Genomic DNA, 17473 nt, shown 5'->3' with positions numbered 1-17473 from the left:
TCCACCCTCACTGTGTTTTAAAGTTATGATTCTCTCTCTCTCCCCTCACTCCCTCCGCCTTTTCTCTTTCCTGTCCCTTCCCTCCCTACTCCTCTCTCTCTTTGGACCTTACCCATTGGTACTCTGCACTCAGGGTTCACTCCTGGCTGTGATCAAAGGACTGTATGTGTTGCCAGGGATCAGACCTGGGTCAGCCATGTGCAAGGCATGTGTCCTACCTGCTGTACTATCACTCTGACCCCAGCAATTCTCTTTCTTACAGATGCTGGCCTAGAAGTAAAAGTAAAAGATCCACCAAAAGGGATGATACCACCAGGAACTCAACTTGTGAAACCAAAGACTGAACCTCAACCAAATAAGGTTAGTTTAGACTAAAGAAAGAAGATGAATCAGGAATCTATTAATTTTCTTCATTGTTGAAAAATCTATTAATTTTCTTCATTTGTAGTGGTCATCCTGCATCTTTCATATTACCTGATTTCATTGTTTGATACCTAAACTTAGAGATAGTTTGTTGTATTTCATTATTTCTAAATTGTAGGGCCTGACTCTAAGTTTAGACTCTTTATACCTTTCATCTTCTTTTATTTTATTATTGAAAGTTTGCAATTAATAAAAAAAAAATTCCATTATAGTTAAGTGCATGAAGATTACAAGGTTAAAATGACCTATACTGTTAAAGAAAAATGAATTTCCAAACATCTGAAGAGTAAACTTAGGACTTTTATGTAACCACTTGCTCAGAAGGAAACATTGGCAATAGAATTATGCAATCTTCCTAAAAGAAAAGTCTCTTTCTTTTTAGCTTATCTCTTCAAAATTTAGAAATTATAAATATGTAGAAATTTTCTAATGCTTAAATGTATAATAACTATAGAGGTTCTATTAATATTATTTTTAAAAGCACTTATTTGCAAAGGGAAACCAGTTAAAAATAATTTTAGAAACTGTCCTGGAATCGTACTGGTTTCTTTGCTGGTTTTCTGGTTTTGCTTTTGTTTGGGGGCCATACCCAGCAGTGCTCAGGACTTACTCCTGGCTCTGCACTCACTTCTAGTGGACCATATGGGGTGCCAGGGCTTGAACCTGGCTGAGTCTGGTGCACACAAGGCAAGCACGCTAATCACTGTCCTATTTCTCCAGCCCAGAATCATAACACTTTTAAGTCTATTTAATGTATAAGTCTTACTACTACTTTGAGTGATCCAGTCCATGATTTTTTTTTTCCTTGCCTTCTCAGGTTCGGAAATTTGTGGCCAAGGACAGTGCAGGGCTCCGGATCCGAAGCCACCCTTCCCTTCAGAGTGAGCAGATCGGCATAGTGAAAGTCAACGGAACTATCACTTTCATTGATGAGGTAATTTAAGTAACACAAATAATTTATAACTTCAGTAAATATTTTGCAGAGTTACATAAGTGCAGTGATAAATTTTGTACAGAAAGTATTTGCTAAGTGATAAGGTTATTGAATTTGCAGTTAGATTGTATTTTGAGATTTTATTGTTTTGGGCCATATCCAGTGGTGTTCAGAGTTTATTCCTGACTCTGTGCTCGGGAATCCAGGAATCACTCCTGGCAGGGTCCCACAGTCACCTGTTCTCAAGGCAGGTGTTTGTCCCCCTAGATTAAATATTTTTAGGCATGTATGGCAAGTTTTTCTGAAGAATTGAGTTACACACATGATTTCTTTTTATTAATAGAGTAAGATAGTTAAATTTTTAGCATGAAAGATTTCAGTTAATATACTGCTCACCACTACTAAGATGGTACCATTTTTTAATCGTGGATTGTATGTTTCCTTTGTAATACAGTCAGATAACTTCTGGTGATGAAATTGAGATGAAAGATTTATATTCTTTTTGGAAAGCTCTGACTTCACATTTTTAACTACCTTGGAGTTTGGTTGCTGTGTGCTTTAACCCTGTGATGTTTTTAAAGTGTGAATTATATTATTATTTGCCATTTCTTGTTCAGGTTTTTTTTTTTTTTAATCCTTGAAAGTGTTAGTTACCTTCATCTGCAAAAATAGCTCTCTAGTTGCCGTGACCCGTGTATTTGTCTGCTGTGTGGCCTGTCTCCCCTCACTGACCTCGTGGAGTTACAGGAGGGCCCGGTTGTTTCTGTTGCTCATTTCTCACAGATCCACAATGATGACGGTGTCTGGCTGAGACTGAATGATGAGACAATAAAGAAGTATGTGCCTAACATGAATGGGTACACTGAAGCCTGGTGCCTCTCTTTCAATCAACATCTCGGCAAGAGCCTTCTCGTGCCTGTTGACGTAAGTAAAAGGTGGTTTTAAAACACTACGTGTACCTTCACTGTCCTTATTGTAGGGTTTTCTTTAATTAAGGCTTTGCAGTTCTGAGGTAAATCACAGCTCAATAACTTTACTTTATGATTGCTTGAATTCTGAAGGATTTCTTTGTAATGGAGGTGGTGTTTGGCAAGGCTACCTTAATCCTTGATAAAGATCTACCATAGGCCTAAAGTTGTAAATTGAAACTAGTACTACTGAATTTCTTTCAAAGGGCTAGGAAATGAAAGAACTTGCATTCACTACACCTCACTTTATTCTCATCGCTATTTGTAATGAACTCCATGTTAAGATACATGAATTTAGTATTATTATGCACTCAAAATTTGAATAACATACGCTTGTCTTTACGTTGGCATTTTGTGATTAGTTCTCTGTGTTGTCTGTGCTTGAAGCTTTTTTTTTCTTGGTTTATAGTGTTGTCATAGTAAAAGAAGATAGATTGATGGATTTACATTACTCTTAATGTTCTAGAGCTAAATCCTAGTGTAGGAAAATTTGCTGAACTTTTTTTTCTTTCTTTTTTCCTTTTGGGTCACACCCAGCAGTGCTCAGAGGTTACTCCCAGGCTCTGCACTCAGGAATTATTCCTGACAGTGCTTGGGGACCATATGGGATGCTGGGAATTGAACCCAGGTCAGCCTCATGCAAGGCAAACACCCTACCCACCGTACTATCACTCGGCCCCAATTTGCTGAACTTTGATGAATGCAATAGAAAACATAGACACAGTATTTTGTTACAAATGAGACCGTGCTCCACACCTGCTTTCTTATAAGTTAAGCAGAAAATTGTGATTTTTATTTCCTTTTTATGATTCTCAACTCTTTGTACTCCTCTACAGCAATACTAATAAGATATTTTTCAAAAACACCTTAGTATTTAAACTATATAATTCTTTAAATATCAGCATGTGAAGGGTTTTTTTTTTTTTTTGGTAACAAAACTTTCATTATATTACTGTTTTTATCCTTGATATTCCTGATTTAACTTTATATCTGATGATTCTTTGGGCAAGAAGAGTATGCAACTTCTTTTTATATTTATTAATCTCATTTTTAAATCATTCACATGTTTTAGTACAGTGGGTAGAGGCAAAATTGTGTATTTTTTATTAATAGATTGATGATAAAATTTGAAGAATGGTGGCCTACTGCATTAATATGGTTAAACTGAATGAAATTCATGACTAAATTTTGAATTAATAAACCATACCTGAACTTTCTTCACATTTTTTTATCCCAAGTTACAAATTAAATTGGGGCTGGAAAGACAGCTCAATATTCGGATCACTGCTTTGCATGCAGAAGGCTAGGGTTCAGTCCCCAGAGCGCTACCAGGACCAACCTCTGAGCACTGCCAGTGTGGCCCCAAAACTTTAAAATTGGAATGACTTTATCTTCTGCAGAAGAGGCAGTTACCCTGAGAGGAAAAATAGTATTTTTTTACATGCTAAAAAGTCAGCTTTAAATGCTTTTGAAACCACCATTTTTTTCATATTTACCAGATTTTTCTTCGGTTAGGAAAATTGTTTTATAAATTATAATTACAGCTAGTTATGTAGCTACTTTTATTTATAGATTATTTTTTAAAATTCTGGCCAATGTAGACTTTTGTGTATTTTAAGTCTGTAATAAAGCATTATATTATGTTTTCTTTATTATTTCCCCCACTCCAAAACTTCTTAATTCTTGCATTTTTCTCATTTGAGTATGTATTTTTCAAAGAGGGAGATAATTCATACAGATGAAGTAAGAGGGTAAATAAAAGTTATAAAGGGAGAATAACAAGTGCCATGTTATAGTTCCAGTTCCAATAGATTCATTTTGGAACATGGCCTCCTGTTGTTTGATGCTAATTTAGACCCCAACCAGAAGACAGTGTATAGTAGATCATTTTCTGAAATTGGAGAGGAAGAGTAAAAATGAAACTAAAAGGAAAAGTTCAGTGCAATGAGCCATACAAATGCCTGTTAATAGGTCTTCACAAGAATATAACTGAGAAAATTGTTCTGATTTGCACAATATTGAGGATAGGAAATAGAATGAAGTGGATTTTGGTATTTTCTAAATTTTTTATGTCAAATGTATTCATTTCCAAGTAGTTCCGTTTCTGCTATTAGTTCTGGCTTATTTTATGTGATTTGAGATACTTATAAATAATGAAAATGCAACAATAGAAGAGGGGAAAATCAAAGATGCAAATACACAATCTGAAAAAACACAAACCATAAAGGAAAATAAAATAGGTTTTATATATACGGTTATATTTGGACATTTGTTTCTGAGAAGGAGGTTTTTGTAGTGATTGAGAAAGATTAGAGATAAATTGACCAAAATCTACTTCATTTTATATCTTTGCATTACCGAGGACCCAATGAAATCACTTGTTTCATTGTCAACAATCTATTTTTCAGGATCCCTGAGTATTCAGAGTATTCAAATTTAAAGGAATCTTTAAAAAAAAAACAAAAAACAAAAAAAACAGAGGGGCTGGAGCAATAGCACAGCGGGTAGGGCATTTGCCTTGCACGCGGCCGACCCGGGTTTGATTTCCAGCATCCCATATGGTCCCCTGAGCACTGCCGGGAGTGATTCCTGAGTGCATCGCCAGGTGTGACCCAAAAAGCCAAAAAAAAATAAAAAAACAGATTATTTCATTCTTTGGAAATTCTTGGCTACTATAAAAGAAGAGAAGGACATAGATGCTAGTGAAAGTGCAACTAAGAGTATCAGTTGTGGGATTTGAGCTAAGTTAGGAATATGAAAAAATAAATGGAGTGTCCAAGGACTTGGAGAATTTAGTAAAATCCTAGAACAATATAGTGAGTGCACATAATTAAAGATCTGGCTGGATAAAGGGCAGCCACTTAGATGATCAAGTAGAACATTTGATTTCTTTGATAGATCATTTTATTGAATGAGATCAGTTTTCTCCGTGAAAGGGTAGGTGAAGTATTGTGGAAGTGAAGGTCCAGTTCTTAGTGAAAGAAGACAGTTTGATCTTGAGTCCGGAAGGATAGAAGAGTTTGAGTGCAAAAGCAAGCAAAGGCATGAGAGCCGAAAGTTGGTTGAGCTCGCACCTGGACCAGATGATACACAGGTGATGACTGCACTGTTATCCAGATTACAGATGCAAGTGGCTTTGTAATCATTGCAGGAGGCTCCCATTAGCTACAGTGTGTGGTCATGAAACAAATAGACATTGTTTGATCTTGGCTCAGGAAGGAGGATAGAAGAGTTTGAGTACGAAAGTAAGCAGATACATTGATTATATTTACGGAGTATAAAAGTAAGCGAATATGTTGATTACACATTTCATGGTAACCAAGGATGACCTAGTTTATACAGTGGCAAAATTAGCTGGTTTTAGGCTCGAGAGGATCTCACTGAAAAATCTAAAATAAGGACACACATAGAATCGGAGCCTGACATAGGCAAGAACACTGTAGTTTTGTGTATTAGGGACAGGCCCTTTCATAGGTGATGCTTTTTTAATGAGCTCCTTGCTTACACATGATAGGGCATTGAGGGGTTAATGAATAACATACCCTCAAAGAATTAATGAAAGTGAAAAATGCATCTTACTACCTTACTTATTTCTTTGCATTACTTTACACATCACTTTTGGAAATAAAAGTCTTCTCTCTATGCCTTGTATCTTTTCTGTGCTATCGCTCCAGCCCCAATTTGGGGTTTTCTTACAAAGGGAGGCATACCTGCTGGTGCTCAGGTGCTAATCTCCATGCAGGGTGCCAGGCAGTGCCAGGGATCAAAACTGGATGTTGAGGGCAAAATGTACGTTCCATTCCGTTGGGTCTCTCTGACCCTGTTTTAAAATGTTTTCTAATCTATGGCAAAATACGGATAAATGGATGAAGAATACAAATCCATTTTGTCTATTAGAACTTTTGGCACTTTTTTTGAATGTGCCATTCAGCTTTACATCTTAAGAGTCATATTTTCCAGCCTATCTATAGTGCTTTTGCTCACAATTTTCTCTTAACTGTTCTGTTATTTTTTCTGTTATTTTACCAGTTAACCAGGCTGTAGTTGGAAAGTAGATGTTAGCTTGAGAGGCAGAGGAAATCTAAGTAAGAGTGAGTGTAGTTCTTGCTCTTGGCATGTGTTTGTGTAATGTAGTAAGCATACCATATTCAAATAATATGATTGCATTGTGATATGTGATGTGTTTTAAAATGGCTTCCCTTAGAAGGTGACGTTTTAGGAGACTGAAAGAAATGTTGCCTGGAGAAAGTAAAGGAATTTCTAGATAGATATGTAAATCTCTATGGCTCTAAAGAAACACTGTGTTTGAGAACTGATAAATAGCCTCTACAGGTGAAGCAAAGGTCTTGGGAATAAAAACTCCCTTCTCAGGTGGCACTTTCTAAAATAAGAAAAAGTTTACTTTTCCAACTGTAGTGTTTTGCTTTTTTATTTTCCTGTAGCCAATTTGTATTTATATGTTGTGGGATTTTTTTTTTATTTCTGTTGCTAAGCTTAAGTGTAAGGGCTTATGGGTAAATACCCTTTCTTACTCTTCATTGTTTCTCCCAAAGTCTCAAATATTGCATTTACTTATGTTCAGCTTTTCAAGGTTTATCGAATACTACATTTTAATTAATTGGTGTGATTATGCTACTTAAAGTAATTTCCGAACATACATGTTCCTTACCTTATTCTTCCATTTTATTTTTATTGTGAACTTGTAATGTTAAGTATTTTATCACTTTTTCAATGACAAAGGAAATACACTCTCATAATAATCACAAGTAGAAAGTAGTAGAACTGTTTCTGAAACCTTAACTCAGTATTTCTCTGCCTTTTACTGACCATAGCTCCTTTAGGCTGTTTCCTCTCTGTGGTTCATCATCATACCTGTTCCCCCCATAGTGGTTTTTCACCTTTAACCCCCTTGAATATCCTGGTTCCCAGATTATCCACAATTGAGAAATGTTCTCATTTTTTTAGTCAAAATTACCACTTGTAGTACTTACATAAGCACTAAAAGTATGTACTTATTACTCACTGGAAAGATTTCAATTCCAGGTCATATAATGAAATTCAATAGCATGGTGTATGTATGTTAAAATGTTCATTTAAATTTTCATTAAGACATTTTGTGAAAATGTTGGATTTTCTGGGACCATGCTGCTATGAGTGGTTGTTCTTGAGCAAACTGTTTTCAGACTTTAACAAAGTGATCCTCAAATTCTTTGTGCAATTGCTTAACTTTGGAATGGAGAAAACGAGGCCAGCTTCTGGTAAAGGATTTGTGTTGTGTGTTTTCTATATGCTTACTAACAGCTCTTAACAGGTTTACTTTAGGTAACATTTCCAAATTATTTTTCCCACTTACAGAAGGGAAGAAATCTGAAAAATGGCTTTCATCTTTTGGTGTGTTTTTCCTTCAATTTTTTTCTTTTTTGTACTTCAAAAGAGATGTCCAGTTCATGTATACCACATGCCATTACTATTCAGAATAATAGTTGTCCTATCTATAACATCTGTTTTATTCACATTTTCTTTATGAAACAGCAGACTGTTCTCTGCCATAGAGTAAACCTGAGTTGTATTAGAATAGTTGTATCATCATCTAAGGAAGTTTAAAAGTTTCCTTCACTCATTTACTATCTTAAGTTTTGTAGCAATATCTGGCTCTTAATGTTAGTAAATGGCATGACACACTATATCCATGGAGAGCTTCTGATCAAAAAAAAAAAATTATCAGAATTTCACTTGTGTCTAATTTTCTCAGGTGGCTTCAGTTTCCCTTTAGTAAACTTTCAGTGCTGGTGCTAAAGTGTGGAACAATGTGTTGTTACTGTGAACGCATCTTCTGCAGATGATACCTGTTCCCTTTCTTTGTTGATATTTTTCTTTCTTAAACTTTGTCGCTCAGAATATCTTTAATGCTAGCCAAGGAGTCAGGGATTTGGACGTATTTTCATGGACTTCCAAAGCTTTTTTCCCCCAGGTGAGTTAACTGTAAGGAATAGTCATACATTATTTGACTTTTTTAGCATGTATTACAAACTCTACATTTTATTTTTTGAAATCTGTACTTAAGATTATTTTTTTAACTATTATTAAAAAAATTTAAACAAAGTGCCATGTTGAGTTTCCCCTGTAATCATGTTTCTTTTCTTTCTTCCAAAGAATATATTATTAGTTGAAATTAGACTTTTATGCTGACTTCAAATCAACACAAAACATTGAGAACGTGTTTACTTAATTGATATATTTCTAACCTTACACCTTTTCCATTTTTCCCTATCCTTTCACAATACCCTTTTGAAATTTTTGGTCTTCTGCTGATGGACTGGAAATGGAGAGAAAAAAAACAAAAACTGCATTTCATCAATTTTATTTGCTGGTGCTGGACTTTACATTTGTGTATTGAGTAAAGCATGAATATTAAGATGGCTTAATAATGACAAGCACATTTTTAAGTATTTTCTGTCAGTTTTCTTAGACTCCTGTATGAAAAAATGGGTAGACTTTCTTTTTTTTTTTTTATGGTTACTAATTTGTGTAGTTTCTTTATTCAGTAAGATTAATAGTTTTAATAAAAGTTTTCAGAATTATCTTTTTAGTTCATAATTTAAAATTCAGTTATTAGTTTTTGCCAAGATTTATCTTTCAGTGAATGATTATGGATTGGAAATACTTTTTAAACTAATTATACCTAAGTGTATCGGTCATTAAACACTGGTAAAGTTATTTTTTCCCCTCAATCTATTATTATTTGCTTATATTTTTTGACACCATGCCATTAATCTTTTAAAATTCTGGCATATTAGGATTGAAGCTTGCCTCTTTGAACTATTAACATGATGTATTACTAAAATTGGTTAGTCATATCTAATCATTTTTAGATTCTCACTCATAACTTTGAAATTACTTGAAGTATTTAAAGTTTAAAACTGTCTTCTTCTTTGAGTGCTTTCTTTATGTTTGGAAAGTTGCACACACATACACGCATATATGTGAATAATTTTCATGGATATGTAAAATGTATAGTTTAATAAAATCTTAAAGTTTCATTAGCTTATAAATGCTATCTAATATTTTCAGTTGTTTAAAATTCTCATTTCCACTACATTGTCACTAATATTTGGTGAAATGATGAACTTACATAAATGACATTGGAAGTCCACATTTGTTATCACTGTTATCACTGTCATCCCATTGCTCATCGATTTGTTCGAGCGGGCACTAGTAACGTCTGTCATTGAGAGACTTATTGTTACTGTTTTTGGCATATCCAATACGCACGGGTAGCTTGCCAGGCTCTGCCGGGTGGGCTCCATACTCTCTGTAGCTTGCGGGGCTCTCCGAGAGGGGTGGAGGAATCGAACTCGGGTCGGCTGTGTGAAAGGCGAAAGCCCAACCGCTGTGCTATCGCTCCAGCCCCATTTGTATGAGTAGAAATTGGTCATTTTTCATCACCATAGTGAAATTTATAACCTATTCTGTGAAAGTTACTGATGGGTTTTAAATCTTCCCTGAGAAACAGGCTATTGAAGTAATAAATTTATGTTTTTATAATTCAATTGCTATTTTATTTTTATTAACATTTTATTTTAAATTTTTTAGTATGTAATTGGTATTCATATACACCTTATTATCAGACTGTATAGAGCTACTTAGCAATATTATATTTTTTATGATGTTAATTTTTCATTTCTTTATGTTTCATTACTAAGTATTTCATTTTAACCTAACATTTGAATGTGGCTCAGTATACTAATGTTTTACTTTATTTTACTATAAAGCAATTTCAAGAGTCTGTATTACTATCTTTAAGTGTTTAAATTTGCTTTAAGGGAATACTGTCAATGGAAGAGCCCCAGTGTGGGACTTTCATTTACATTTAGTTGGGATAAGAGCAAATATGGGAGGTTATTATTTGTCTTTGACTTCAGTCACATAGAAACAATTTCATACAGTATTCAGATTCAACAGAAAATGAGGACTTGTTTCTTTTTTGGCATTTTACAGTTGACTCTCTTACATCCAAATGCTTTTTGTATATACATTTAATTGCTGTATCATTAGTATTAAATCTCTCCTCTCTACTAAAGGTCTGCTCATCTTTTCATCGATGACATTAGTCTGTTCTTTTTGTAAAGGCCCAAGAAGTCTATTAAGATATTTTTATTATTCTGTATAAGGTCTGAGTTGGTTCTTTTTGTTTATTTATGGGCCTGACCTGGCAGTATATGGGGGCTAGTCCCAGCACTGTCTTCAGGGACTGTACATTTCTTCTGATCAAACTCACATATGAAATATTTGCTTTAGTTTGAGCTATCTCTTCAACCTAGAATCTTATAAGCCTTCTTGCCTTATTTATTATTAAATGTTAACATCTTTCCATATTTAGTATTTTCATCGTTCTCTGTTTACAGATAAGTGTCTAAAATCTTTACACTTATTTTCTCTGCTTATAAAATATTTCAGACAAAAGTAGCAAGAAATGGGACTTCAATACCAACAGTAATGCAGTAATAATAATTCAGAATTATTCAGTTGTGATTCACATAATTTTGGTTACTCCTACTTTTAAATACTTCACTTTGAGGGGCTGGATCAATAGCACAGTGGGTAGGGCTTTACCTTGCATGCTGCCAACCTGGGTTTGATTCCCAGCATCCCATATGGTCCCCTGAGCACCACCAGGAGTAATTCCTGAGTGCAAAGCCAGAAGTAACCCCTGTGCATCACTGGGTGTGACCCAAAATGAAAAAAAAAATTCACTTTGAAATAAAAGAATCAAGCACTACTGCATTTCTTCATTGTAGAATGGAAAAGGCAGCAGTTCAGTACCTGTCCTGTTACTTTCTTCAGTTTTATTTCAAGTGTTACTCAACAATGAGAACCTGAAAGACTCTTAGAGTAATGTTGAAGGATACTTTATCTTTGGATATATATTTGTATACTATTAATAGTATAGACTTGCTGTAAAATAAATCAGAGGATGTGAAAAATGATAATGGATTTTTTTTGTTTGTTTGTTTTTGTTTTTTGTCTATTCAAATTTTCAGGAGCCTAAAACTAATACTGATGACTTTTTCAAAGACATGAACTCCTGCTGCCCACAGGAAGCAGCAATGCAAGAACAGGATACACCATTCTTGCGAGGAGGGCCAGGCATGTATAAGGTAGTGAAGACGGGACCGTCCGGTCACAACATCCGAAGCTGCCCTAACCTTAGAGGTATCCCAATTGGAATGTTAGTTCTGGGAAACAAAGTCAAAGCAGTGGGAGAGGTATGGATTCTTGTAGCTTCCTGAATTCTAAGATACTCATTTTTAATATAATAAAGCTGAAGCATCTCATTCTTCTAAACTCTGCCAATTCTGTTTTAAAATTTTTAATGTTCATGTTCTTTGTCTTGTATTTAGAATAGTAACATAACTTTTCTGTTTCTCTTCTAATAATTTTATTTTCATATTATTCTTGTGAAATCTAATATTGACAAAATGTCTTGTGCGTATGAATGTTTGATATTTGCGGTTTTCCTTTTCCTTATGAAAAATGTACTATATACTGTCTGGAATTAACTATACTTTAAAATATGTGATATGAACCTATATGGCAATGTGATATATACAAGTCCATTAATTTTGTTTCTATTCATATGTCTCACTGAAGTCCTGAGCAAATAAAATAATGCTTTAGTTAACTGTGGCATTTGCCTCAGGGAATGAGCTTGAAGATGTAGTGTGTCATGCTATTTTTTCAGTGGCAGCATAGGCTACCAACCTAAATATACTGAATATGATGTGCTACAACATTTTGTTTAAATAAAAAATAAAAAGAGCCACATTTTTGGTAACATTTGAAAAATATTATGGTTTATTCTTGTGCCTTAAAAATTACCATCTTAACTGAAGTCATAAATAAGCAGTATCTGAAAGAACTTTTATTCTTTATGATTTCTATCTTACCTCAGGCTGTGGTCTTAATTTCAGAAGCTAATTTCATGATAGAAATGTACTGGAATGATTACACAATTCAAACACTTGAATATGCTGGTTTTCAACATAAATGTCCAGAAAGAATCAAGCCAATCATTCATGCTTTTTGTTACACGCTAGGTTACCAATTCTGAAGGTACATGGGTGCAGCTGGATAAGAACAGCATGGTAGAGTTCTGTGAAAGTGATGAAGGAGAGGCTTGGTCCTTAGCTAGAGACAGAGGCGGAAACCAGTACCTCCGACATGAAGATGGCAAGTTGGCTTAAATTTGTGATTTATTCCAATTATGCAATAGTTTAACATGTATTTGTGTTTTCTTTTGTCCTAAAAGGATTTTTTGTATGTTTTTTTTAAGTAAAGGCAAACTGAGAGTTTAAAAATTTCGTAGTTTTTAAAATTTGTAAAGTACATGGGTATTAAATGAGTACACATCAGAGAACTAAAGCACTGTAGCACTATCATCCCGTTGTTCATCGATTTGCTCGAGCGGGCACCAGTAACGTCTCCATTGTGAGACTTGTTAAGAGAATTAAAAGAAAACATAAAATATACAACCCATCTTTGCAAAGCATGTTTTTTCCCCCTTTTATGTTGTTAAGAGTTTGTTGATTGTCCCCGATTACTTCATTAATTGTCCTTTCATTGAGACAAAATACCCTGATATAATAATAGTAAAAATTAGTTGTAAATTCAGTTCTTTATAAATCTTTACATTTAGAGCTGAAAATAATAAAATTTTCTTATTATATATTTTGCTTATAAAATTTCCTTCTTATAAGTAAAAACTTTTGGGGACATCTTATGCTGAGTCATTTTAAAGATGTTCCTTTTCTATATGAATACTAATATGCAAAATATTTTAATTTCTTATTGATAAGGTATACATTGTTTCATAAATGCCCTTGCATTAATTTGTTAGAGTATAATTTTGCAACCCAGAAATGTTACATTCAGTGTTGTATGTTATCACAATGTAAAATGATTGGCTCCATAAGATTATACCTGTTTTTAAAAATTTCACTTGGTGTTTTATGAGAGAAACAAAAATCTATCATATACTCTCACTGTCAAATCTGAATGTAAGGTTACTTTAAAATATCAAAACTTAATCTGTCATCATAATATCTCTTTATTCTCTAAATAGGAATAAGCACATAAGACATTAATTTTATAGCTGTGTATTTTGTTGTAGAACAAGGTCTTCTTGATCAAAATTCTCAAACGCCTCCTCCAAGCCCTTTCTCAGTACAAGCTTTTAATAAAGGGGCAAGTTGCAGTGCCCAGGGATTTGATTATGGACTCGGAAATAACAAAGGTATGTGTCTAAAAGTGTGACTTATACTTGCATTTGACTTTTATTACCTATATTCTATTTTTCCCTGTGATCTCACAAAATGTTTTTCTAGGAAACTAACATTCAAAATATTTATAAATATTAACATTCAAAATGTTTTGAAGCAGCCTTATTTTTTCCAGTTTTAATTTATAGGCATTTTTCCATACTGTTTTTTTCAAAGATGCTCATAATTCTCCTTAAGATATTCATCTTAAAGATTCTTTATCATTGTCTCTAATAATCAGATTTCTTTATTACTGTTTCTGGTAAATGGTATTTTTATCATCCAGTTATTAATATTCTTGTTAATGAGCAACAAATAATTTTGAAAATATTGAAAAGATTATTAAGTAATATTATACATAAGTTATATTAAATGTGTAGTTTTATATGTGTAATCAAAAATCATAATTAAGAATTTTATTAAATGAGTTTGAGTTTGGCATGTTCAATTAAACTTGGCTACAGAGAAATCCTTAGCCACATCGTCATAAAATATACATAGTTGTGGTGCCAGAGATAGAGTAAGGTTGGTAAGGCTCTTGCCTTGTATAAGGTTGACCTGAGTTCTGTCCCTGGCACCCCTCTGTGGCACTCTAAGCACTGCTGAGTATGCCCCAAAATTCAAAAGATATATTGCACACCAGCCTACATAGTTGTGTTGGGCTACATCGTTGGAAAACACAGCATCATACACAGGCTTTTAAAAGAGTTTACATCTGATTTTTCATCCAAACTTGCATTTCTATGTAAATTCAGATACATTCATCTTCTTTTCTATGTACCTGGTCCTGATCCTTCAAAATTAGTCATATATCAGCAGTAACATATTGTTGGATGATGAATGTGAAGTACAGATAGCTTAATAAAAGTAATTTTACTTTAACCTCTTGTCTTAGCCAATTCCCAGGATTTGATTTTCTGTGTCATATCTAGCATTTTCATACCTGATTTGTGGAACAAGTGAAATAATGAGATAGGCACAATGCAAAATTATATCACTGCATAGAAAATATCAAATTTAAAATAAAACTAATTTCTATATATTTGCTGATTGTACTTAAATGGAAGAAACCTATCCTTAAGATTTATTTTTGTCCTACTCAGTTGTAGTTGCCTGTTCTATAGGCTTAAGTATTATCTGCTTGCACATTACTAGTAGCTCAGATTTCAGTTAAGTGACAGCTTAAGTGAGGTAAACTCTTTCTAAGTAAGGTAAATGCTTGGTGATGTTTCACTCATATCCCTTTCTTTGTCAGTCCTTAAAACTTCAGTGTGTACTTAACCCACTACACTTCTATAATCTATTTTTAGTCATGCTCATTAATTTGAATTGTTTGCTTCAATCTCTAAAATGTCTATAAATTGTGCATGTGCCTATCACTGTGACTTACTAAAACACTGTTAGAATAAAAACCAGCTTTCAAGAGATACAATTGTTGCTGAGGACATTAAAAAATACTGAATTTTTACATTTTAAAAGTGTGGTTTTGCTAATATTGCTAATATTGTTAAAAACCATGTTCCCTTATTTATAGGCTGGTTTAGAGTAAGGAAATAATGTGAAGTTTATATACCTAATTTTATAATCTTTAATAGTAGTTCCTTTTTTTCAGGAACTTTATACTAGCCACAATAAGAAATTGGGATTTTGTTTTTGACGATTTTGTTTGTTTTGTTTATATGTAATATTAAGCAGTGTGATTTACAAAACTGCTACTGATTTGGTTTCATAAATAAAAATTACAGCACCCTCCTTCCACTAACCTGCCCACCTTCTTCCACCCTTTTCTGTGTCTTCCCCCAGCCCTCTGTAAATTGTTTTTAAAAATAACGTTTTTCACTCTTGAATCCTGTAAAATTTTACTCTTTTAAAATACTCCCTCTAATCTTTAGTATTTTAAAAGTAAAGCCTGTGCATTTTGTGTACAGGAATCTCTGCATATAATTTTTTTCTTCATTTTTCTTCATTGGAAGTTTTCAGTTTGGAAATGGCTGGAAAATTACTGTTTTTCAGCTTTGCATCAATTAGTTAAGATTTTTTTTTATCTTCTTTAGCACCGTTTTAATTGTTTAAAATGCATGTCTTAAAAATAAGTAGCTTAGTTAAGTATGTTGTTTCATATTTTAAAGGTTTTTTGATTGAAGTCCTTTGTATTTGATTTTAAAGATGTGTCCAAAAAAAATGTTTTTTCCATACCTGGAGGTACTTAGGGCTTACTCCTGGCTCTTTGCTCAGGGATCACTCCTGGTGGGGCTTCAGGGACCACATGGGGTGCTGGGGATTGACCCCGGGTTAGCTGTGTGCAAGGCAAGTACCCTACACACTGTACTCTCTCCAGACTCCAAAATTTATTTTTGAGATTAATTTTCAGTTTGGATAGCTTATATTCCTTCTTGCATGTTTTATAGATTTTTAATAATTATCCAAGTAAGAGAGTTTATGCTTTAATATAAACATATTATTATGTTAATAACATATACTTTATACTTATAGTTATACATTTTTTAAAAAACCTGTATCCATATTACTTGCTTATTTTCTGTATAAAGTATACTTCCTATGAAACAGTGATTTAGTCATTATAGATGTCATCACTACTTAGCTCTTCATTTATTCTTGTATGATATTGAAGCAGGTTGTATGGTTCACCATAGACTCGGGGTTCTCTATGCTTCCACTAGATGTTGAATGTGAATCTAAATGGGTTTGTTTAGGTAGGTGGTCGTGTTAAGACTTTGGTCAAGTGCTTCCCTATGAAAGCATACTGAAAAATTTGGTCCCTAATTTGAGGATAGCCATTATCAAGCTTGATGCATTTTCTAATGGGCATAGTTTAATTTAGAGTTTGACTTGATCACGATGTCATAAAGCACCATTTACTTTGCCATTTTGGATGTTAAGAAATAACAAGTTGTAGTCTTGACTGTTTTGCCCACTGCAGGTGACCAACTGAGTGCCATATTGAATTCCATTCAATCACGGCCCAATCTCCCAGCTCCTTCCATCTTTGATCAAGCTGCAAAACCTCCCTCTTCCCTAGTCCACAGCCCATTTGTGTTCGGACAGCCCCTTTCCTTCCAGCAGCCTCAGCTTCAGAGTAAGTCTGTCAGCCTTACCTGCCTCATCAAGCGATTTCTGAAGCTTTGTTCTGAGTTGTTCATCAGTTACTAAATATTTACCAACTCACTTCATTGGTTTTATTTAATGTCAGGTGTTAAGCCCTTCCCACATTTTTAAGCGATTTAAACTATTCTGAGCTAAGACTTTCTGCAGCTTTAGACATTTGCGTTTAATCATACATTTTATGACTATTACGCCTTATTTTAATTTTAAAGAAATACGTACTAGAAACATGTTGTACAGTCCTTAACTTAAAAAGTTAAATATGTAAAACTATGCTAAGCATCAGTTACAGGGTTTTTTTGGTTTGTTTTGCATTGGATTTTAATTACTTACAGATGCCCCACCACCTCCTTCATTATGCCAGTATAGTAAAGAGAGACTGTGGGCAGTTTTGTCTCTTTTAAGTGAATTTGATATCCATGGAAAGAATAGCAATTTAAGATTCTAAATCTCCTCAAGCATTGCCTCTCCTTTTGCCTTGCATGTGTGTCATTTTTTCTTAACAGATTAAGATGGTCATTTGATTACCTTTCTCTTATGAAGGGTTATCCTATTATTCATGATAATAACTCACATTGATCTGGAAAACAGATCCAAACAAATTACACACAACTGAGTGTTCTTTATTTCTTACTACCTCCTGAGACTTTAGTATACACCTCTCAGAGCGTCACACACTTTGACAAGTACACTCTCCTTGAGCTTTG

At 33.9% G+C, this 17473-nt stretch overlaps 1 protein-coding gene across 9 annotated transcripts in view; it reads left to right on the top strand.

Moving 5' to 3' along the window:
* Window positions 1–17473, top strand: part of MYCBP2 (MYC binding protein 2) — a 224296-nt gene that overhangs the window by 142773 nt on the left and 64050 nt on the right. For 5 of the 9 annotated variants that reach the window (XM_055121420.1, XM_055121455.1, XM_055121412.1 and 2 more), the window contains 8 exons: window positions 263–360; window positions 1241–1357; window positions 2141–2281; window positions 8222–8296; window positions 11367–11591; window positions 12423–12555; window positions 13496–13618; window positions 16585–16740. In XM_055121420.1, the coding sequence (XP_054977395.1) occupies window positions 263–360; window positions 1241–1357; window positions 2141–2281; window positions 8222–8296; window positions 11367–11591; window positions 12423–12555; window positions 13496–13618; window positions 16585–16740 (1068 nt within the window). The remainder of the gene's footprint in view (window positions 1–262; window positions 361–1240; window positions 1358–2140; window positions 2282–8221; window positions 8297–11366; window positions 11592–12422; window positions 12556–13495; window positions 13619–16584; window positions 16741–17473) is intronic. The other 4 variants (XM_055121406.1, XM_055121428.1, XM_055121438.1 and 1 more) reach the window with 4 other exon arrangements.

The sequence above is a fragment of the Sorex araneus genome, chromosome 1 (assembly GCF_027595985.1).
Source record: "Sorex araneus isolate mSorAra2 chromosome 1, mSorAra2.pri, whole genome shotgun sequence".
NCBI classification, from domain to species: Eukaryota; Metazoa; Chordata; class Mammalia; order Eulipotyphla; family Soricidae; genus Sorex; species Sorex araneus.
The sequence above is the reverse complement of the archived record's forward strand: the minus strand, read 5'-3'. Positions and strand labels throughout refer to the sequence as shown.